Genomic DNA, 24770 nt, shown 5'->3' on the forward strand with positions numbered 1-24770 from the left:
TTGCTTAAAGCACATTGTTCTTTGGTGAGAGCAATTAAAATATCCAGAGAATTAAGTACATTTAATAGCTTTTATTATTTTAGTTGCATGGAAACTTTCAATGAAATACTGAGTCTCAGTAGGTATTCTGTATCTCATTTCCACAGACATCCTGTTAACAGTGAGAGCATTATTAAAGACATGGAGCAGATAGCCATAAACAATACTAACAAAAGCACAAATGAAAGCATGTTAAATGATCATGCACTTGAGTAATTGCCATGTATTTAATAAAACACCAAATGTTACCTTGCAAGAAACATTTGAGTTGTGATAGAAAACAGTAAGTTCAAAATACAGACATTTTCATAAAACAGTTTTCTCAAATGTTTACGTATCAAGGCTCTAATCCAAAATTCCTTGAGGGTTTGTTTTTTTAATTGACTTCAGTGGATTTTGGATTAGGCCCTAACCTTTATTTCTGTAGTTATCTCTATGCTGCTCCTCCTCCTCCTCCTCGCATGTAGAAGGCAATCCTGCAAGATGCTGCATGCCCTCTAATCCAGTTACAGTTGAGGGAGTGCAGTAGCTCACAAGATCAAGTCCTAAAAGATTCTCTTACCCCTTCCTGAATGAAGTTGCTGAAGTTCAGACTCTGACAGAAACTAAACTAAATCCATATCCTAACCCTTCTCACTACACCACACCTGTGAAAAAGGGAGTTCTCTGCTGTCTTCCTCCTTGCCTTCCTGGGAGAAAATGTATATTTCCTCCTGGTGAGCTCTCCAACAATGGCAAGAAGGTCGTTTCTCCCTTACCCTGTCCAAATGGAGTATGGGCTATGAATCCATGAAACTCCTTTCATGTTTTCTCTCTTTTCTTTGTATAGGAAGGGATGGAGAAGAGTAGGGACATGAGCGCCCACATAATTGAGTAAATTTACTCCACGTTTGGCTCAGGGCAGAGCAGGGAACATTCCTTTGGTGTGCATTCTTTTTAATCTACCTAAGCCTGTGCAGAAATTGTGTGAATAGAATTGCAGTTGGGGGTACTGAAGCAGCAGACTAGATGATGCACAATCAGCTAGTTACAAGTCTAGTGTGGACCTGGACTGTAGATAATTCCAGTGTTTTTTAAAAATATATTGTAGGACTTGAGAATTACATTCCTCAGAATTGAAAAACACAGTTGGTAACACTGTATCAGAAGATAGTTTTATTTGATTCTTACCTTTAATACAGGTGATAACAAAATACAGTAGTTGATTATACAATCAATGACTACTTCAAGTAAACAAAACAATTTTTAAAATTAGATTTCCTGTGTAAAAGTATAGTGAATGTCTAGTGGACCATGATGACCTCATGTGTGTCCTCCAATAATTAAGCACAGTAGGATTAATTCAGAAAGCTACCAGACAACTATTGTGCTATGCTAGCAGAAAATTTATGATGCATGTTAGCTTTGATTTCTTTGCTTTTATTATTTTCTGTCAGAAATTTCCTATTTTTGTTACCTAGCTTACAGTGTGTGAATTTGCAAAGCTATTCTCAAATCCCCACTCCCTCACTCATGCATTAAAAACTTTAAAATACCAGCCTCTTTAATCTAAAAGTATCTGTAGAATAATTTTTAATCTGTTGTCTAAACTCATTTTGGCCAAAGTTTACTGTGCAGGTTGACATGCATGCACTACAAAGTATTATGAACTTCTTAGGAAATAAAAAGTTGACACATGCCCAATGTCACTGTCTCTAAATCTGAAATAGTACAGAGACATTTTTAAACGATAAAAAACACTTCTGAAGTTGTTTCAGATTTCAGATATTTTCTCTGGGGAGACCTTGTATGTCAAAATTAATCAAAGATTAACTTTGCCTTTTAATGTTTATTTAAATGAAAGAAAACCTATATTTTGCTGCCATGTTGGTTATAAATCCCCCAAATCAGGGACAGTAATGGAAATATGGTACATCCTTAGTGATAACACAAAATACAAAAAAATGACTATTGTGGGAGTCTTTTTAACTGCTGATAGTGTATTGTATATTTTTGGCTTTTATTTTGATATGCAGAATGATTAATGGGGTCCCGCCCACCCCTGTCAGGGTCAGGTAGGTGTTGGGCACCACCCGATCTGGGGCCACCACCTCAGGCCGGGCCAGCGTCACCTCCGCGCCCGTATCCCAGTATCCATTGACCTTCCTCCCATCCACCTCCAGGGGAACAAGGCACTCTCTCCGGAGGGACAGCCCCGCGCCCACCCTGTAAACCGAGCACCCTGAGTCCAGAGCCTCCAGCCCTCTGGCGGAGTTGGCCTGGGGTACTCTTCCCTCCTGAGCAGGTGGTAAACTGGCAGCCCCCCTTTTCTGGGTCGTCTGCCCCTCGTCCAGCTGGGTCCCTACCCAGTTAACCCTGGGTAGGTTGGGTCTGCTCAGTCTGTCCCTGAGCCCGGGGCACTGGGACCGTACGTGGCCTCTCTGGCCACAGTGATAGCAGCTCAGGTCACGTTGGTCCCCTCGAGCAGGTCGGAGGGGCCCGACGCTAGGCGTTCCCCGTGGGAGGGGGTTCTCCCTATTTCCCCGCTGGGAGGCCCCCTGGTGACTCTCTCTCTGCATCGGGGGGGGCCTGTTCTTTTGGGACTCCTCCCGGCTACCCCCTGACCGACTGTTCAGAAACTCGTCGGCCAGCTGCCCTGCGTGCTGGGGGTTCTCGAGCTTTTTGTCCACCAACCTTATGATTAAAAAACTCTGGATTTTATTTTGTCTACTGCAAATACTTAGTTTCCTTAGTGGGTTATTATTCCATTCATATTTGAACAAGAATTAATGGAGAAGAAAGAGGCATAGGGAGGAATGATAAATTCAATTTTTTTCATATTTGATTTGCGATGGCAGTGGGTTCTTCAATCGGATAAGCAAGTGAAGCTGCTGGAGATGTGAAATTGAACCCAATGTGGGAGAGGTCAGACGGTAGATGTAATAAATGTTTGTCGAAACTCTAGATATGGCAGAGGTCACAAAGTGGAATGTGTGCAGAGCAGAGGTTTCCTAATTGTGATCCATGGAACATTTGCTGGTGTTCCAAACATGCTGCTTCTGTGCTGCTGGCTGTTGCCATTTTTATCACTGGAGAAAATCCAAACAGAAGAGGAAAAGCAGGTAGTCTGATGGCTCTGTTTCAAAAGAGGAGACAAAATGTTCATTGCACAAAAGTCATTCCAGCGTTACTTTTCCATGTATGTGGTTGCTGTGGTTGCCTCAAGGCTGCTGTGAGCATGTGTGCGCTATGGAGGAGACGTTCTGCCCAGTTCCATACGCCACTTCATCCAAAAATCCTGACTTCTAATGTCAAATAGTTGTCAGTACAACCTCCAGTATAGCATTTTAGTACTATTATTAAGTTTATTTTTCTTCATTTAAAAACTGGAAATGTTTTAAATCATGAAATTCCTTTTTTAAAGGATTTTTTCAAGGCATTAGGAAGAGTAAAGCAAATTCATAATGATGTCAAGATTCTTCTCCGTACAAACCAACAGAGAACAGGGTGAGTTTAATCTGAATAATTGCAAAGAAGTCATTTAATAGTTAAAACAGTAATTGTATGGAGATGCCTTATTTGTTCTTTCAAATGATGACAAAAGGCACTGCAAATCTGAACAAAATGTACACTTAATATAAGTCATTCATTTTTAAATTTCCATTTCTTTATAATGCTAACTTGTAAATTTAGATTTTAGATGCTTCTATAAACATCTAATAAAATATTTTTATTTTGTAGCCTAGAAATTATGGAACAGATGGCTTTGCTCCAAGAGACTTCTTATGAGCGACTTTACAGATGGGCTCAAAGTAGGGTTACACCTTTGTTTTGTTTTTAGAAGATTTAGATTTATGAATATTAGGGTGGTCAACTTTTTAGTTTTTTAAAATGGGGGTAATCTTAGCTAGAACCTTTTCTTTGACTAAATCAGAAGGACATCTAAAACATTACAGTTGTTGACAGTTGTTTTCAAACTACGGGTCACGACCCAGTACTGGGTCGCAGAATGTAAGGTACGGGGTCGTGGTGTCTCTGGTCAGCACCACTGACCGGACCATTAAATGTCCTGTTGGCAATGCTACCCGGATAAGGCAGGCTAGTCCTTACCTGTTCTGACACCACACTGCACCGCAGAAGAGCCCAGCAGCAGGTCTGGCTCCTCGGTGGGGGGGCCACAGCGCTCCACGCACAGCCCCCGCTCCGAGCAGAAGCTCTGCACTCCCATTGGCTGGTTCCCACAGCCAATGGGAGCTGGGGGAAGGTGGTGACTGCGGGTGAGAGCTGCGCGGAGGCGCTTGCGTACCTCTGCCTAGGAGCCGGACCTGCTGCTGGCTGCTTCCGGAGCGCAGCGCGATCCATGGTGCTAGGACAGGCAGAAAGCCTGCCTTAGCACCCTCCTGTGCTGCTGACTGGGAGCCTGCACTCCAAGCCGGAGCCCCTTCTACACCCCAAACCCCTCATCCCTGGCCCACCCCAGAGCCTGCACCCCAGCCCAGAGCCCCCTCCCATACTCTGAACCCCTCATTCCCGGCCCCACCCCACAGCCCTCACCTCCGCACCCCAACCCTATGCCCCAGTCCTGAGCCCCTGCCATACCCCAAACCCCTCATCCCCAGGTCCGTTGGGTTCGGGTATCAACAATTTTATTCAGCTGGGTTGCCAGAGAAAAAGTTTGAAAACCATTGCTGTAGAAAGACCTGTGTAATTGCCTAGCAGCTGGGAACTAAACCAGTCACCAAGAGATTCTGTTCCTTCTCTTTGAGCTGCACTTATATTACAGGGCTGATCTGGACTCTGTTGTTCAAACTAATTTCTTGCTTGTCACATGACTTTCTTCCATGGCTAGAATCCTAAATGAATAAAATTTGGTACGCCAGGGACATACTTACTACTGGGACATAGGACATCGTGTTCTGACTTTTTGATGGTTTCAGGAAAGTTCTGATGAGTGCTAACTGGCAATCATTAACCGTAGTTTAGAATGTAGGAGTGGTTTGATGCTACAGAAAGCGTATTTGGTTTTGGAATGTTCTTTGTTTCAATAGTAATATTTTATTCTTTCCTCAAATAACTACTTTCTATTTTAGTTCTAAGATTCAAGATTTCCCAAAACATGTTGGCAATGTAAAATGCAAATGTTCTGTATCTCTCTTCTGTAAGAGATTAAAAGGGAGATTCCTGGGACCAGCTGATATAGTCAGTGAATTTATGGGTTAGTTTTTCGTCAGCAGAGACCTAAATTTATATTCATCTTAGATCACATGGAAAATGAGATTGATAGTTGCAGCCAACTCCTTAATGGAACTTTATCCATATCAGAAATCAAACTACACAATTTGACATGATTGTATCAGCCTTTTCACATGAATTATATAAGACTAAAAAGTCATAGTACATCCATCACTTAAAAAGCCACTCATGTATAAAGCTGCTCAAAACTAAATCTGCTTTCATTTTCCCAATAATTGTCATAGAATGTTGCAATTCCTTATTTACTGCCAGAGTTTTGCTGGTTGGAAGCTTGTACAGCTCTTACCACTGATTTTTGTCTGCAGTTGTGGGTGCCCAGAACTCCTAAAAATCATACGTTCGGTATGCACAAACTGAGACACTCAAAATCAATGGCCAGTGTGAAAATTTTGCCTTTAAGTGGCTTTATTCCATTTTGAGCTAGCTTGTTTCTTGCAGTGTAGGAGTGTCTGGTTATCTCTTTGTAGGCACTGCTTTGTTTAAAATTGAGGTAAAATGTGCAGTCTTTTAAAACCATCTTTATTTAAATTTGTATACAGTAATACTTCTGGTTTAAAAATACGAACTTGATGGCATGCACAAATCTGTATTCAGTAAGCCTCATTTTATATTGTTTTTAAAAATTGTTAAGAATTGAGAACCACATCACTCACCTAGAAAACTACTGCTCAAGGGGAAATTATAGTGATACAGACATGGACAACCTGTTACATATTCTGAAAGTTATATTGTAAAATGAAGAGACTCTACTTGTAACCTAATATCTTTCTGGGACTTTCTCTCCTAACTCTCTTTGTTTCCTGCATGATAGCAAGACTTAAGAGATGTTATAGCATCTTTACTGTCTAAATAACATAGGTTTACCTAATATTGTATTGCTATTTTATAGATGAGTGCAGGACTTTGACGCAAGAATCATGTGACATTTCTCCAGTTCTCACCCAGGCCATGGAAGCCCTGCAGGATAGACCTGTTCTGTATAAGTAAGTAAACATTTATGATTATTTCTTACACATGTAGGGTATCTTTTCTTCTCTTAGCAAATAGATCCATTCCAAGTCTATAACACAGGTACATACGTGTACAAACAATGATACTGAACATGATGATGATTAGTCTGGCATAAAATTTTAAGAAAGGCACGTTTCAGTGTCTCTAAACTTTCAGTGTATTGTTTGTGCAATCACTGTACAAGAAGTCTCGCTGCTGGTCTTCTGCAAACATATTTGGGATTCATTTCAAATAAAATGTTACACCAGCTATACTTTCCTCCAATTAAAATGTGAATGTGTGTGCTCCCTTAAGGTTTTTTTGTTTTGTTTTAGTGGGGCTAGTCTAGGTTTCCTTTGTTGGAATGCAAGTCAGCTAATTAGCCTATTTACTTGTGGAAAGTAAAAATTTGCCAAACCCTACTTATTTTTATACAGATTCTACCAATACTTTAGAGTATTTCCTATTCTGTAAATTATAGTAGTCCATTAAAAGCAATGTATTAAATATATATTCCCTACATGCTTTCTTTTCATATAAAGAACGCACTTGAAGATGTTAGGTCTTCCAGTTCAGTGCATTGCTTAAAAAGTTAATGATGAAGTACAAACTACTGTATGTGGTTTAAAATGGAGATCGTCTGACAGCCTCATTTCCTGCATTGTTGGAGGCTCCCAGTCAAGGCCTTGGTCAGGATTTACAGGGTTTGATCCAAGATGCACAAGTACGTTTCTTCTCTAGTACTAATGGGGGATCAGGGTGAATTGTGTGTTCTCCAGATTTCCATCTTGCTCATATCCCCTCCTCTCCTGGTCTGTTTAGCCTTTCCCACCAACATGAATAAAGTTAATTCTGTTTTTTTTTCTGTCTTTTGAATTCTTTAACTTTCTACTTTAATAACATAACTTTAACTTTTAAAATATAAATTTTTGTTTTATAAAGAAAGGACATTGTATGTGTAACTATTCTATTGACATCAAGAAAACTTTATTTATTTATTTCCTGCTCTACAGTAAATGGACTGCACAAGCTAAAGAGTAACTAGTTATCTTCTGTAGTGAATGCTTAATTCTTGATCAGAATTTTCTAACAAGACTTTTAAACCTAAATCCAGTTTGCTGATAACAAATGCAAATTAACCACAAGGTGGCACTATCAGAACTGTCTTTGTTTTTGCTTGGGATGCTCATGTTAGCATGTTATGCATTGTACTGCATTTAGCCTGGATAGAGCAAAATACTTAAGTGTGTCAAATTTTTAGCAGACAATTAGTCACTTTGACTTCAATATGACTATTTAAGTGCTTAAAGTTAGGTAAGGGCTTATGTGCTTTGCTGAATTAGGGCCTTATGAGCAATATTATTTGTGGCAGAATTGAAAGAAAGTAATCATGCTGAACATCAAACTCTTGAAATAACATCAGAAATTCATTTTCTTTTTCCAGCCATTGTGTTGTGACTTGAATGCAGAGTTAATTTTCAGTAATTATATGTGTAAGTAATTTGAAACAAAAGTAATTTTAAATAGAAATAAAAAATATTTTTATCTCCTTCTGGGGATAAATGGAGATTCCTTAAATCTCTCCCCAATGCCCTTTTCAGACCAGTTTAGGGTATGCCACAATATTGCTCACTATATTTTATTAGAGTCATATTATACAATACTTCTACAATAAATACTGTGTTGTGTTTAAATATTCCCACTTCAAAACCTTGGAAAGTGCAGTGATGTGTTATTAACCTTTACAGCAAGTTTCTGATCTTTGGTAATGCCAGTACTACTGTCTGTGGGAAAGATATTTCAGATATCTTTTGAAGGTTCTTTGCGGTCAAGTCAGATGTCTATTCTTGCTGCAAAACTAAGAGTGTGAAAGAAATTGTTTCCCATAAATGAAAAGGTAAACACTAATGAAACACCCTGTTGGTGCTTTATAAAACCTCAAGGAACACGGCTGCTACTCTGAAACCTGTCATTATGTGAGGCACTGAATTTAGCCGTATGGAGTGGAAATCTATCAACTTCCCACTGAATCCATCCGATGAAGTGAGCTGTAGCTCACAAAAGCTTATGCTCAAATAAATTTGTTAGTCTCTAAGGTACCACAAGTCCTCCTTTTCTTTTTGCGGATACTGACTAACACGGTTGCTACTCTGAAACCTGCTTCAATTAAAGGTCTCTAAGGGCTTGTCTACACCGGCACTTTACAGTGCTGCAACTTTCTTGCTCGGTGGTGAAAAAACACCCCCCTGAGCCCTGCAAGTTCGAACGCTGTAAAGACAGTGCACCAGTGCAGGGAGCTACTCCCCTTGTGGAGGTGGATTTTTTATAGCGCTGGGAGAGCCACAGCAGCGCTTTAGCGTTGCCAGTGAACACATGCCCTAAATCTTTACTAGAGCCAATAGTAGGCTTTCACAAAAAGAACAGAGGTGGTAGTTTGTGATATAATTTACCGGTCATAAAGTTTCTACCTAATTAGGAATAACATTTAAAGTATGTTCAGTTTTTTTTGAGTGAGAGCGAATCTTCACAACAAAGTCAGGTTGAGTTATAACTGAAGTTTTCCCACGAATTACGTGGTGCATTAAGCTTGAGCTAACTAGTTCGGGAAGGGGGTTGAAACTTAAGCTGGCAATGCAGTGGAGATGCAACAGCTTCAGATACCACATCTCCTCTGAAGCTAATCATTTGTGCTGCTAATCAAATCACTCTGTAACTAGAGTGTGGTTTTGAAGTATGGTCACTGGAGCTAGGCTAGCTCAAGTGCAGTTACCTCGTGTGTGCTAATTTGAGCTAACTGTGCTTTGGTTAGGAAATGATCATCGTTTTTATTTAAGTGTTTCAAGAATTGCAATAATGTTTGTCATAATCGTAATATTTTATGACACAAAGGTTGCAATGAAAAAATGTGTTCAAATTAGTTTGTAAAATCAATGTATTTTGGAAACATTCTCAGTATTTTAGAAACTTAATTTCTCATTAGTGTTCGTATAATTTTTAAATTTGAGAGATACTTGAACATTTTAGATTAATTGTGAGTCCAGGGTGATGCCAAAAAAGGAAGAAATGTACATAAAGTGATACTATGTTATGGTGATTTGACTTGAAGATTCTATTTTTTTACTCTTTTTTCCATTTAAAAACAAAACCAAAAAACCACAGCTATTCTTGCACACAATCCAGTAGTGGAACAAACACTTCAAAAGTGTTCAAACCTGGTATTGTCCTCCTTGATGAGATTTTCAGAGATTTCAACAGTGCTGTTGTGCTAACTGAAAGCCAGCTGTCTTCCCAAAAAAATTGTGCTTACATTTAATACAGAGTCTTCCTAAGACAAGCAAAAGTTCGGAAAATAGGGAACAGGCAACAGTAGAAAAATCTGCAATTTTTCTTTTAATATGTTGGGTTTTGTCTTGTTAAAACTTAGTTAACAAAACTTATTAGCAATACTGACATACTTCCTGGAACTGCAGTCAGTCCAGAGCAACTGAAATAAATGCATCATCTGGGTCTTCACTTCCTCTTCCCAGCTAGAATAAAGACAAATTTGAAAACTGTGGGTTTTGTAGATGACGCATGAGCAGCCACAGCAAGAAAGGACATTTCCCTGCTGATTTCTCAAGGTTTTCTCCACCCTCTTCCCTCCCCAATCTCCAATTATAGCTCCACTGGGAATATGGCCTATTGTTGGAAGAGAAGCTAAAGGAATCCAAATACTATTTTCCTTCTCCATAATGAATACTTATAATAAAGCTGTAGTAAATGTACCATTTCAAGTGCAGATAATAATTCGTTATTGCTGAATTTTTATACAATGCAATAGAATTATGTCATAATTATATTGTATTCTATTGAGGGTAAAAAGAAAAATATAATTTTCTATTTCCTCTTGCAAACATAATTGTCAGTATTATGTTACAGTTCTCAAAACCGAGGGGGACAAAATTACAAGATCTAGTCATTTGCCAAATCTGATACTCCGTAATATCATTGCTTGTTTGGAAGAAAGAATCAATTTGGTTTGTGCAAAACACCTATGGTCTTGTGCTATTTTTTTCGGGGGGGAGAAACATGACTGCTGTCCCTATGCTGTAGATAATGAGTTGACATAAGCGATTTAGTGCTTTAATCAGATACTCTTCCTAAATACTAAAATTCATTTAAAAATAAATCTTTCACTTGATTTACCTAGCAGTAGCATTTTTTTGTTTACATTTTTTTACCAATGGGTGGCAAGCAGACTTAATTTGGGGGTAAAAATATAATGGTTTATGCAGAAATTTAAGTACCTATCAATGTGCTTATTGTTTGCAAAAAAATAACTAGCAATTTATAGTCAAGATAAATAAATAAATTTATTTGAGCATAAGCTTTCGTGAGCTACAGCTCACTTCATCGGATGCATGCAGTGGAACATACAATGGGGTGATTTTATATACACAGAGAACATGAAACAGTGGGTGTTACTATACACACTGTAACGAGAGTGATCAGGTAAGGTGAGCTATTACCAGCAGGGGGGAGAGAGGAAAAAACAAAACAAAAAACCTTTTGTAGTGATAATCAAGGTGGGCCATTTCCAGCAGTTGACAAGAAAGTGTGAGGAATGGGTGTGGGGGGGTAATAAACATGGGGAAATAGTTTTACTTTGTGTAATGACCCATCCACTCCCAGTCTTTATTCAAGCCTAATGTAATGGTGTTCAGTTTGCAAATTAATTCCAAATCAGCAGTCTCTCGTTGGAGTCTGTTTCTGAAGTTTTTTTGTTGAAGAATTGCGACTTTTAGTAATCTGTAATCGAGTGACAAGAGAGATTGAAGTGTTCTCCGACTGGTTTTTTGAATGTTATAATTCTTGACGTCTGATTGGTGTCCATTTATTCTTTTACGTAGAGACTGTGTGGTTTGGCCAATGTACATGTCAGAGGGGCATTGCTGGCACATGATGGCATATATCACATATGCTTTAAAAAGCAAAAACCCTTGCAATCTCAGTGTATATTTTAAAAAAAAGTACTTATTGGTACATGACTCTCACAAATCCTTCTTTACCTTATGACATACAGAATGGGATTCTGTCCCCACAAAATTTCTTGAAAATGCTGTAGAGCTTTCCTCAGCCTTTGGAAGCAGGGGGCAGTAACACCCCTATTTAGAACATTCTGATAGTGTATGATTACTTTTTCCTCTTTTGCAGAGAGACAAGATTGCCAGAATTTGTATAAAGTTTCAAGATGCATTTGCTTTGTGTTCACAGGCTTAGAGGGGAAGTAAAAGTAGATATACCAAATAAAATAAAATAAAAAAGAATAAAGAGGAAATATATACTGTAGTAATTAATATAAACCAGAAGCTAGGAATTATAGAAAATTGATACGAGAAGCAAAAGAAAACAAGGAAAAAATCTATATCCAGCAGAGATAAGGACCCATAAGGAGGAATTTATGTATACAAAAATAATTATAACAGTGATTCCGTCTGTTACTAGTTGGAAATGGTAAAATTGTCAGTAATAATGCAGCAAAGGCAGAAGTATTAAGTATTTGGGAAAAAGTTAAATAATATAGTCATACCATATTATGATAATACTACACTTTCCATTAGTAACTCCGGAGGATGTTAAAGAGCAGCTACCAAACTAAACATTTTAAAATCATCGGGGCTGGATAGTTAGCATCCACAAATTTTAAAAGAGCTGGTCAAGTAGCCCTCTGGACCAGCAGGAGAGTGGGGTGGGAGGAGGTATTTTTTTCATGCTTTGTGTGTATATAAAAAGATCTTCTACACTTTCCACAGTATACATCTGATGAAGTGAGCTGTAGCTCACGAAAGCTTATGCTCAAATAAATTGGTTAGTCTCTAAGGTGCCACAAGTACTCCTTTTCTTTTTGCGAATACAGACTAACACAGCTGTTACTCTGAAAACTGGACCATGAATGTTGGTTTTCAATAAGTATTGGAACACTGGGGAAGTTCCCGAAGACTTGAAGAAAAATATTTGTGCCAATATTTAAAAAGTTTAAATGGGATGATATTGGTAATTATACTCCAGTCAGCCTGACATTGATCCTGGGCAAAATAATGTAATGATTCATACAGGACTCTATTAGTAAAGAATTTAAAGGAGGGTATGTAATGGGGTGTTCCCTCACACTAGCCTGGAAAGAGTTAATGTGGCCCTGATAGGCCACACCTGAGGAAGAGTCAGGCTTGATAAGCAACCACTGATTGAGAATGAAGCCCACCTGAGCAGGCAGGGCTAGTATAAAGCCAGGAAATATGCAGCAGAAAGAGAGCTGCAGCATGAGGGTCTCAATAACTCTCTGGGTTTAGAGAGGGAAAGGAGGAAACATGGGGAGAGTAGAAGCCCTGGGACCCTGGCCCTGCGGGAAAGGTTTACACAGAGGAGGGTGGACAAGGAAGCCTGATAGGGGTGGAAAAGGGAAAGGCTCAGGAAAAGGGCAGTAAGGTTTTGAATGGTGCAGACCATGGCTGCTGGTTCAAGGGTCCCTGGGCTGGAACCCAAAGTATTGGGCAGGCCTGGGTTCTGTTATTAGCTACTGGGAAAGTGAGTTGGAAGATTGCTGGGAACGATACCATCAGCCAGTCCTGTGAGACTTTGATACCTTATTGTGATCAGGCCAGAAGTCCAAGCCTTGAAGAGGGTTTTAGTTTTTTTTAAAAAGAAAAAATGCAGAGAGGGTCATTGTGAATCAGATTTTTACAGCTAAATCACAAACCTCAACATTTGTACTTTGTATCTTGGAAACATTGACACAACCATATATATATATACACATAGCCAAATGAATGGGCACTAGTACAATGCTCTTAAATTAAGCTGATGTATATTGTGAGGGATAAAATGTTTTTTCTGAATATCTTCATGTTTCAATTGTAGGTACACCCTGGATGAGTTTGGAACAGCTAGAAGAAGTGCAGTAGTCCGTGGCTTTATAGATGCTCTTACCAGAGGAGGTCCAGGTGGTACTCCTCGACCTATAGAAATGCACTCCCATGATCCTTTGAGGTAGGATAGTAGTGAAACTGTTCATTACATAATCTTTTTGTCATTCATACAATAAATCCTTTACGTGGCAATTCTTGTTTTTATTTAGATATGTAGGAGACATGTTGGCATGGCTGCATCAAGCTACTGCTTCTGAAAAAGAACATCTGGAAGCTATGTTAAAGTTTGTAACTACTCAAGGTATTATTAGATTTTAATGCGTATTTTGCAAATTGTAGAAACTGAAGTTAGTGGTGAGCAATATGCCAGAAAACTAAAACAAAACTCCTAGAGTGGACTTCAGTTGCTCCACTGAGGGTAAATGATATTCTAAATGACTTCAGAAAATGTAATAGTTCAGTTTGCTAGGAAGAAAACCTTTAATCAAAGAGAATATTTCAAAGTTCACTGATGTGTGCATTTTCCTGCCCTCTCAATATATTTAGATTTAGAAGGGAACTTTTCATGCTGGACTTCAGAACTCAAGTGAATTTCTGAAAAGGAACTTCGTAAAAATGCCATTGTAGGGTACCCTGCTTGTATCTTGGGGATTTTGGTATCAGATTTACTTTTTCTAGAAAACAAATATTTTTCTAACGGCCTATCTTGCATGCTCCTGCTCAGCCTATGGATCAAGTCTGGCTTCCTTCCATCTTGTACCATATCACCATTAAAATGGTCCAAATGCCAAATAGGGCCCCTGCAACTCCATAATCTTCAAATTCTTCTACATTAGCTAGTCCACAGAGCCTGCATTGACTCTTCAGCCTGCCTGCAGTTTTTGAGGCAGATTTGGACTTGTTCTCAGTAGTGCAGTGGTAATCCCTGTAGAAGATGCCAGTGTGATCTATCTCTGTAGCTACAACCAGGGGCTTGTTACAGCTGAGCATACTTGCCTCACCTATAACCAGTGAAAGCCAAGTTTTTGTCATACTGAGATACAAACAGCTACTTGAACCTTAACTGGTTCACAAGGCCCTGCCCTGGGATTTAAATTTAATCTGACTTGTTTAACACACACTTATTTTCTTGTACTTTTGGAAATAGAAAGTGGCATTCCTAATAGATGTCACATCAGCAAGAAGGGTGTTGGAAGAGCTTCCAGTTTCAGTCAAACCACAATAAGGCTAAAGATTGAGAAGTGTGGAAATTTTGTCTATTTTGTGGTTATGTATATTTTGTCCTTTGAAAATGTTTAAACATTTTCTACTCCTATCCCCAACTCTCACCACATTATCAGTTCTGCTCCAGTTATAGGCTATAAAAGTTGAATACTTTTTTGTACCGTGTTTAATACATTTAAGAAGCAAGAAGCCCAGACACTGCTGTGGGGTGTGGAAGAGGAAAAGACATGTCAATTCCATTAATTTTACATGTGCCACAGGAGCCCTATGCTTCCACTTCTTTTAGGAGGAGACACTCTCTTAGGAAGAGCTCTCTGAAAGCTGGAATCACAGAGTCCATCTCCATGCTCTGCTTTTGCTGTGTGCTTTACAGCCACTCCTCTCCCCACACCCTCACCTCCTACTCTGAAATCACTATATACTGGGAGTGTAAGGCTCTCTACTTAAATGCTCCCTTCTGAGGTCAAATAATAGGAATTGGGGGCTAGATGCTCTACCACACACACTCGTAGTGTCTGTAGCCATAACCACCCTTAGCCATAGATTGGACCAACATATCTGAGGATATGAAAACTATGAGTGTGCATGGGAAGAGTGTCTGACCACAATTCCCTGTTTAGTTTTCTGGGAGAATCTGGCACCTAATTGAGAACCCACGACAGGCTATGCAAAACTGGGAGTCTCCTGGGGAAAGCTGCACTCCAACAATGTAGTCTTAAGGTAAACCCAGCATTTAAGCTTAAAGTAAAATTTCATTTCCCACAAAAATAGGTCACTTGTCATTCTCTCCAAATTCCAAGCATTCTGGAGAGAACATGGTGCACAGAGATGTTAAAGACTGATATCCTGCTTGAAAATTGTGCCGCAGTTTGTGAGGAAAGGACTCCAAATCATCTATGAGCCTGCTAGGTGAGACTACTCACTAAGGGCCTATTCCAACTCCTATTGAAATCAAATGGAAGGCTTAGGTGGGAACTGGATCAAGCCATGAGCAGTAGCTACATCCTGAGCTAAGAGATTATATGCCTCGTACAAATAAATATGGAAAGCTGCTACTTGGTCATTATTGAGTATGTCAGCTAAGGTAATAAAAGATCATTGTGTAATCCTCAACTGATGTAGCCTTCAGATGACTGGTGTTGCACAGTGAGGTAGCTCAGTAAGATGCCACAACTTAATTCTATCATAAATCATTTTTGTAGTTAAATAGTTATTAACTTCAATGATCTGCCTCCCAAAATTCACAGTTCTTAGGAAGCCCCCTGTAGAGTCTATGAATCCATCAGCAATGAAGAAAAGAAAAATGTATGAATCTGAAAACTTCCTTTAGTCTGCAAACACAAGGCCATAGGTCCATCCCTCCCTACAGAATGGAGGGTGTTGGGCTCGGGGAGAGTGAGGAGGATGGAGGTTTGGTGTTGATGGAGGAAAAACTGTTCAAGGCTCAAGTGACACATTTGAAGAAAAATGTGAAAAGTCCAAGCTCACATTTTAAGAAAACTGCCCTTTGTTTTTTAATAAAAATAGTCAAATAGCACATAATCACATGGTTGAAAATAGTTTTAAACTATTTAAAAGCTTTGCATTTCAAATTCTAACTTTTAATTTAGTCCAACAACTGTGCTGTTTTAAATTTGAAAGGGCTAATAGCAAGTGCAAAGAAATTTAACTCCCCACTTTGTAGAGCCAGAAAAGAGAGATTTTCTCTCCTTCTGTGGAGCTTAGTTGCTCCAGCAGAAAGAAATAGCAAAGACTTTCCTCTCTTACAGAGTTCCTGAGCTCCACAGGAAGGGAGAAATCTCAAGAATTCTGCTAAAGGGAAGCAACAGAGACTCCCCATCCTGTGAAGTTAAAGGGACTTCACTGTAAAGAAGCATCCAAAACTGAGTGGGAGAAAGATACTAGATTTGTCCCTGCCAGTTACTCACATCTGCTTTCTGCCACTGTGCACGTGCCTTCTGAAACTCTGTGACTTTGGGGAAAAAAAGTGTCCTGTAATCTTTTGGGTCAGCGTGGCAAACTATTGTGCAATTAACAGAGCTGACAGGTTTATTTTTATTAAATGAAAATTACCAAATTAAATGCAAAAACAATCTACATTAATGTACGTATGTGTATGCAATATGAACAAATCATTGTTGCTGTGTGTAAAGTATTACTACCTGAATTTTTACTTTTCTGCAACTTAAAATTTAGCCCATATGTATTAAGATTTAGATTTTTTTTTTAAATTTTTAATCTATTTTTAATCGTCTCTTGTGTATGTGGGCAAGGATTTATTGTTGTTCTGATGAGCACTAAAATGTGAGGGCTCCAGATAGCCTTACAGGTAAAGTATTAAAAGGGATAATGCAAAATCAGGAATGTTTCTTTTAGATAGTAGTAGTTACAAAATAGGTGTATCATGCGTGTGTTAGCTGATTTTCCTTATTGTCAATGTTTATACATGTTAAATTTCTGAGTGACTATTGATTTACCAATTTATGGCATTAAAACTCTTAATTCAGTGTAATTAAGAACATAAGAATGGCCATACTGGGTCAGACCAAAGGTCCATCCAGCCCAGTATCCTGTCTCCCTCTGGGGCACCTGGCATTGGCCACTGTCGGTAGTGTACCTAACTGGTAACGATCAGTGATCTCTCTCCTGCCATCCGTCTCCGCCCTCTGACAAACAGCTGCTAGGGACACCATTCCTTACCCATAATAGCTAATAGCCATTAATGGACTTAGCCTCCATGAATTTATCCAGTTCTCTTTTAAACCCTGTTATAGTCCTAGCCTTCACAACCTCCTCAGGCAAGGAGTTCCACAAGTTGACTGTGCACTGTGTGAAGAACTTCCTTTTATTTGTTTTAAACCTGCTACCCATTGCTTTCATTTGTGGCCCCTAGTTCTTATATTATGGGAATAAGTAAATATTTTTTTCTTATTTACTTTCTCCACACCACTCATGATTTTATATACCTCTATCATATTCCCCCCCCTTAGTCTCCTCTTTTCCAAGCTGAAAAGTCCTAGCCTCTTTAATCTCGTCTCATATGGGACCCGTTCTAAAGCCCTAATCATTTTAATTGCCCTTTTGTGAACCTTTTCTAATGCCAGTATATCTTTTTTGAGATGAGGGGACCACATCTGTACGCAGTGTTCAAGGTTTGGGCATACCATGGATTTGTATAAGGGCAATAAGATATTCTCCGTCTTATTCTCTATCCCTTTTTCAATGATTCTTAACATTCTGTTTGCTTTTTTGACTGCCGCTGCACACTACGTAGACGTCTTCAGAGAACTATCCACAGTGACTCCAAGATCTTTCTCCTGATTTGTTGTAGCTAAATTAGCCCCTATCATATTGTATGTGTAGTTGGGGGTATTTTTTCCAATGTGCATTACCTTACATTTATCCACATTAAATTTCATTTGCCATTTTGTTGCCCAGTCACTTAATTTTGTGAAATCTCTTTGAAATTCTTCACAGTCTGCTTTGGTCTTCACTGTCTTGAGCAGTTTAGTATCATCTGCAAACTTTGCCACCTCACTGTTTACCCCTTTCTCCAGATCATTTATGAATAAGTTGAATAGGATTGATCCTAGGACTGACCCTTGGGGAAAACTACTAGTTACCCCTCTCCATTCTGAAAATTTACCATTTATTCCTACGCTTTGTTCCCTCTCTTGTAAGCAGTTCTCAATCCATGAAAGGATCTTCCCTCTTATCCCATGACAACTTAACTTACATAAGAGCCTTTGGTGAGGGACCTTGTCGAAGGTTTTCTGGAAATCTAAGTACACTATGTCCACTGGATCCCCCTTGTCCAAGTTTGTTGACCCCTTCAAAGAACTCTAATAGATTGGTAAGACATGATTTCCCTTTACAGAAACCATGTTGATTTTTGCCCAACTATTTATGTTCTTCTATGTGTCTGACAATTTTATTCTTTACTATTGTTTCAACTAATTTGCCCGGTATGGACATTAGACTTACTGGTCTGAAATTGCCGGGATCACCTCTAGAGCGCTTTTTAAATATTGGCGTTACGTTGGCTATCTTCCAGTCATTGGATACGAAGCTGATTTAAAGGACAGGTTACAAACCATAGTTAATAGTTCTGCAATTTCACATTTGAGTTCTTTCAGAACTCTTGGGTGAATGCCATCTAGTTCCGGTGACTTGTTACTGATAAGTTTCAGAGTAACAGCCGTGTTAGTCTGTATTCGCAAAAAGAAAAGGAGTACTTGTGGCACCTTAGAGACTAACCAATTTATTTGAGCATGAGCTTTCGTGAGCTACAGCTCACTTCATCGGATGCATACAGTTTCCACGGTATGCATCCGATGAAGTGAGCTGTAGCTCACGAAAGCTCATGCTCAAATAAATTGGTTAGTCTCTAAGGTGCCACAAGTACTCCTTTTCTTTTTGTTACTGATAAGTTTCTCAGGTACTTCCAAAACCTCCTCTAATGACACTTTAATCTGTTATAATTCCTCAGATTTGTCACCTACAAAAGGCTGCTCAGTTCTGGGAATCTCCCTAACATCCTCAGCCGTGAAGACTGAAGCAAAGAATTAATTTAGTTTCTCCGCAATGACTTTATCATCTTTAAGTGCTCCTTTTGTATCTCGATTATGCAGGGACCCCACTGGTTGTCTAGCAGGCTTCCTGCTTCTGATGTACTTAAAAACATTTTGTTGTTACCTTTTGAGTTTTTGGCTAGCTGTTCTTCAAACTCCTTTTTGGCTTTTCTTACTACATTTTTACGCTTAATTTGGCAGCGTTTATACTCCTTTCTATTTACCTCACTAGGATTTGACTTCTACTTTTTAAAAGATACCTTTTTATCTCTTACTGCTTCTTTTACATGGTTGTTAAGCCAGGGTGGCTCTTTTTTAGTTCTTTTACTGTGTTTTTTAATTTGGGGTATACATTTAAGTTGAGCCTCTATTATGGTGTCTTTGAAAAGTGTCCATGCAGCTTGCAGGGATTTCACTCTAGTCACTGTACCTTTTAATTTCTGTTTAACTAACCTCCTCATTTTTACATAGTTCCCCTTTCTGAAATTAAATACCCCAGTGTTGGACTGTTGAGGTGTTCTTCCCACCACAGAAATGTTGTTATATTATGCTCACTATTTCCAAGCCGTCCTGTTATAGTTACTTCTTGGACCAGATCCTGCGCTCCACTCAGATCTAGATCGAGAGTTGCCTCTCCCCTTGTGGGTTCCTGTACCAGCTGCTCCAAGAAGCAGTCATTTAAGTATCGAGAAATTTTGTCTCTGCATTTTGTCCTGAGGTGACATGTACCCAGTTAATATGCGGATAATTGAAATCCCCCACTATTATTGAGTTCTTTATTTTGATAGCCTCTCTAATCTCTGTCAGCATTTCATTGTCACTATCACTGTCCTGGTCAGGTGGTCGATAATAGATCCCTACTGTTAGAGCATGGAATTACTATCCATAGAGATTCTATGGAACATGTGGATTCATTTAAGATTTTTATTTCATTTGATTCTACATTTTCTTTCACATAGAGTGCCACTCCCCCCCCCCCTCCCCGCCCAAGGCATGACCTGTTCTGTCCTTCCGATATATTTTGTACCCCGGAATGATTGTGTCCCATTGATTGTCCTCACTGCACCAGGTTTCTGTGATGCCTATTATATCAATATCCCCCTTTAACACGAGGCACTCTAATTCACCCATCTTATTATTTAGACTTCTAGCATTTGTGTACAAGCACTTTAAAAACTTGTCACTGTTTATTTGTCTGCCCTTTTCTGATGTGTCAGATTCTTTTTTATGTGCATGTTTCTAATCTGAACTGGCCCATACTTTATCCTTTTCCATCCTCTCCTTCTGACTAAAACCTAGAGACTCTCTATCAATAGACTCTCCTCTAAGAGAAGTCTCTGTCCGATCCACATGCGCCTCTGCAGCAATCGGCTTTCCCCATCTCCTAGTTTAAAAACTGCTCTGCAACCTTTTTAATGTTAAGTGCCAGCAGTCTGAATCTACTTTGGTTTAGGTGGAGCCCATCCTTCCTGTATAGGTTCCCCCTATCCCAAAAGTTTCCCCAGTTCCTAATAAATCTAAACCCCTCCTCTCTACCCCATCGTCTTATCCACGCAGTGAGACTCTGAAGCTCTGCCTGCCTACCTGGCCCTGCGTGTGGAACTGGAAGCATTTCTGAGAAGGCTACCATAGAGGTCCTGGATTTCAGTCTCTTTCCTAGCAGCCTAAATTTGGCCTCCAGGATGTCTCTCCTTCCCTTCCCTATGTCATTGGTACCTACATGTACCACGACCACCGGCTCCTCCCCAGCACTACACATAAGTCTATCTAGATACCTCGAGAGATCTGCAACCTTTGCACCAGGCAAGCAAGTCACCATATGGTTCTCCCGGTCATCACAAACCCAGCTATCTATGTTTCTAATGATCGAATCTCCCATTACTAACACCTGCCTTTTCCTAATGACCAGAGTTCCCTCCCCCGGAGAGGTAACCTCAGTGCGAGAGGATACCCCATCATCATCTGGAAGGAAGGTCCCAACTATGGGAAGTTTCAGAGTGGTTTCCCTCTGCTCCTGTTGACTGCTCTCCTTCCCTGGGTCTTTCATCCTCCTTAACAGTGCAGGGGCTGTCTGACTAGAGGTGGGACAAATCTACAGAGTCCCGGAAAGCCTTTTCAATATACCTCTCTGCCTTCTTTAGCTCCTCCAGTTCCACCACCCTGGCCTCCAGAGCCCATACGTGCTCTCTGAGGGCCAGGAGCTCCTTGCACCAAATGCACACACATGCCACCCGCCCACAGGGCAGGTAACCATACATGCTGCACTGAGCACAATAAACAGGATAGCCCCCACTCTGCTGCTGGGCTTCTGACTGCATTCTCTCCTACAGCTGCCTAGGTTAATGATAGGGTTTTTGTTTAAATCAAGAAGTTTTGATTAAAGTTTAGTTTAAAGGTTTTAAAGAATGGCAAGTGTACCTTGCCCCCTTCCCAACTCCCTCTCAAAGCTCCCTGTTAGCATTCCCGGGTTGCAAAGCTCCCTGGTCACTTGCTCACTGCTTTAGAAAGCCCTGGCCTTCTTGTTAGCCCCACCCCCTGACTAAGGCTCAGCCAGTGAACAGAGGCTTCTAGATTTCAAACCTTGTTTAGAAGCTCACAGCTTCCAACTGCTGGCCACAGCACGTAGTCCTTCAAACAAACACAAGCTCAGCACACACCAAGTAACCCCCAAATACAAACACACACTACAGACAGCCGCTTACCCCAAGGGTCCCATATTTGCTCCTCCTTCACCTGGAGAACTCCCTCTTGAAACTCCCTGTTAGCGGTCCCATTCGCAAAAGTTGCCTTGTTTTAGTTGCTTCTCCATAAGCAACCTCTCTCACGTTAATACAAAATGATGTGGCTTGTCTCTGATCTTGCTTCCCAAGGATTAGTGTTCACAATTCGTGTCTTCGTTTTGTGGCTGAAAGATAATCTGTTTTGGTGTGAAATAGGGAAGTAACATGGCCTAGTGTCACCTGATTTTATCACGTGGCTTAACCACACTTAGTTGCAGTTTATCTCTGAGGTTGATCTCATGTTGATAGGTTTTAAATTACAATTATTTTTAGACAGTATTATATTGAGACCTATAGAGCAGGTATTTCTGGATGAATAAATTTGACAGTACTGCTTTTCTGTTTCATGACAAGAAGATAGGACAATAAGTTTGTTTTTTGTTGGTTTATTTTGTGAGGAAGGTTGTGTTTGCACTATTCACTTGAACTAGTGAAGGTCCCAGTGAACAAGTACACCTCTACCCTGATATAATGCAGTCCTCAGGAGACAAAAAATCTCACTGCGTTATAGGTGAGACCGCGTTACATCGAACTTGCTTTGTCCCCTCTCCCCGTTCCTTGTTCCCTGACTGGCCCCTGACAGGCACTCACCAGCAGCGACAGGAAGCGGAGCAGCCTGGCCCCAGCCCGCTCCACTCCACCACCTCCCAGCCGCGGCACTTCACTTCCCGCTGCTGGTGGGTGCGGGGAGGTTGGGGAAAGAACGCCCCACATACTCACCTCCGGCGGGAAGCAGAGCACCATGTCTGGGAGCGGGCTGGGGCCAGGCTGCTCTGCTTCCCGCGGCCGATGAGTGCGTGGAGGTTAGGGAAAGGACGCCCTCCGTACTCGCCGGCAGCGGGAAGCAGTGCGACGCAGCCCCAGTCCACTCTGCTTTCCTAGCCCTGGCTCCAGCAATGTTGCTCGAGGGGCGGGGGGGTGTTGGGGAAAGGTCCCACACTCACCTGCGGCTGGAAGCGGAGCACCATGGCTGGGAGCAGGCTGAGTGGAGCGGGCTGGGGCCAGGCTGCTCCACTTCCACTGCTGCCGGTGAGTGCGGGGAGGATCCCTTTCCCCAAACCCCTCCCCTGAGCGACGGGGCTGGGGCAAGGGAAGCGAAGCGGGCTGCTGCTCCCAGCCCCCCGCTGATCCCACAGGCCACTCTGGGACTGCGGGGCCCCCAAAAGTGCCCCCCCACAGCTCCTGCCTCCCAGGGAGCCCCTGACCGCCCCTGAGACCCTCTGCCCCTTATCCAACCCCTCAGCCCAGGCCCGGCACCCTTAACACGCTGCTCAGAGCAGCATGTTGGAGCTTTACCGCGTTGTATGTGAACCCGCGTTCTATCGGGTCGCTTTATATCAGGTTAGAGGTGTATGTGTTATGGTATGCTATGGCAGGGAACATATGGTGGTACATAGTGCATATGTATCTTATGTACTAGTTTTTCCAGGGTGCACATAAATTGCTTTTAGTAGAGAGGTATGACCTAAGATGAAACAAAATTAGCAAATGTGTGGAAGAAAAGAAACTAAAGTAAATTTGTATAAGGCTCACTGTATGTTTTCTTTTAACTGTAGGTGTGGAAGAAAATGTACAAGAAGTAGTTGGGCACATCACAGAAGGTGTCTGCAGACCTCTGAAGGTGGAATATTTTGTTTGTGTGTGCCTGCTGCTCATTAAAGCTGTATTGTGTTTTTATTGCAAAATGCATTTTGTCATAGATATCAACTGAACACAATAACAGTGTATTACCACAAGTGGTAGATACATAACTTGAATATTGAGGGATTTTATTAGGGCCCTAACAAATTCACGGCCATGAAAAACACATCATGGATCATGAAATCTGGCCTTTTGTGTATTTTTACCCTATACTATACAAATTTCACAGGGGAGACCAGCATTTCTTAATTGGTGATCCTGACCTAAAAGGGAGTTACAGGGTGGGGTCACAAGGTTATTTTAGACGGTGTGTGGTATTGCCACCCTTACTTCTGCGCGGTTTTCAGAGCTGGGCAGCCAGACTGCAGTGGCTGCTGGCTGGGCACTCAGCTCTGAAGTTCAGCGCCCCGCCAGCAGCAGTGCAAAAGTAAGGGTGGCAATACCATCCCATGCCATCTTTACTTCTGCGCTGCTGCTGGCGGTGGCTCTGCCTTCAGAACTGAGCTCGCGGCCAGCATCTGCTGCTCTCTGACTATCCAACTCTGATGGCTTTACTGTTGCCAGCAGCAGCACAGAAGTAAGGGTAGCAATACCACAACCTCCCCTATAATAACCTTGTCAGCCCCCTACAACTCCTTTTTGTGTCAGGACCCCTACAATTACAACACCATGAAATTTCAGATGGCAATATCTGAAATCATTAAATTTAGGATTTTAAAAATCCTATGACTGTGAAATTGACCAAAATTCCATATAAGCTATAAATCAGTTGTTTTTTAAAGTAGAAAAATTATGATATTTTAAGGAATTTTATTCTGTCTGACTAGTTGACTAATACTGTAAAATGTCTGGTAATCTAAATACTAAAAAGCAGGCTGTGGCTGAAATATCCCCATGTCCTTGACTGGAGAGGTGAAAAATTGAAAGAAGGATCAGAAAGGGGGTGTGTTTGTGAAAGAAAAGACAAAGGAGAAAGCACCATTAATCATGTAACCGCCATAACATTTCACAACTTCAAAACTTACTTCTTACGATATACCACAGCACCCTCTTTTTCCCTAAGCATTTGAATGTTAAATGTTAGTGTAACACTTATTTTAAGATGGACTTACTTTTCTTCTCTGATTACATCTGAATATATACCAGATTGTATATGACTTTTTTTGATGGGTTAGGCTTTATTTATAAAGATGTCTCTTTCCTTGTAATTTCCTAACAATTGAAGAAATAGTTTGGTTATATGGAATAGAAATTGTCCCCATTTCTTAATGATATTTTACTTGTGCTTGTAGATCTTAAAGTTCGCCATTTTCAAGCTTGGATGCCTAAAATAAATGAGTTAAAATAAAAAGTAGGGCTGTCAATTAATCGCAGTTAACTCAAGTGAT

General features: G+C 40.5%; 1 protein-coding gene across 1 annotated transcript in view; it reads left to right on the forward strand.

The window, feature by feature from the left end:
* Positions 1-24770, forward strand: part of COG6 (component of oligomeric golgi complex 6) — a 110046-nt gene that overhangs the window by 39725 nt on the left and 45551 nt on the right. Inside the window, exons 6-11 of the mRNA XM_084638651.1 lie at positions 3443-3525; positions 3760-3830; positions 6161-6254; positions 13159-13287; positions 13376-13467; positions 23298-23362. Coding sequence (XP_084494777.1) covers positions 3443-3525; positions 3760-3830; positions 6161-6254; positions 13159-13287; positions 13376-13467; positions 23298-23362 — 534 coding nt within the window. The remainder of the gene's footprint in view (positions 1-3442; positions 3526-3759; positions 3831-6160; positions 6255-13158; positions 13288-13375; positions 13468-23297; positions 23363-24770) is intronic.

This window comes from Lepidochelys olivacea (genome assembly GCF_965140295.1).
Source record: "Lepidochelys olivacea isolate rLepOli2 genome assembly, chromosome: 1".
Taxonomy (NCBI): Eukaryota; Metazoa; Chordata; order Testudines; family Cheloniidae; genus Lepidochelys; species Lepidochelys olivacea.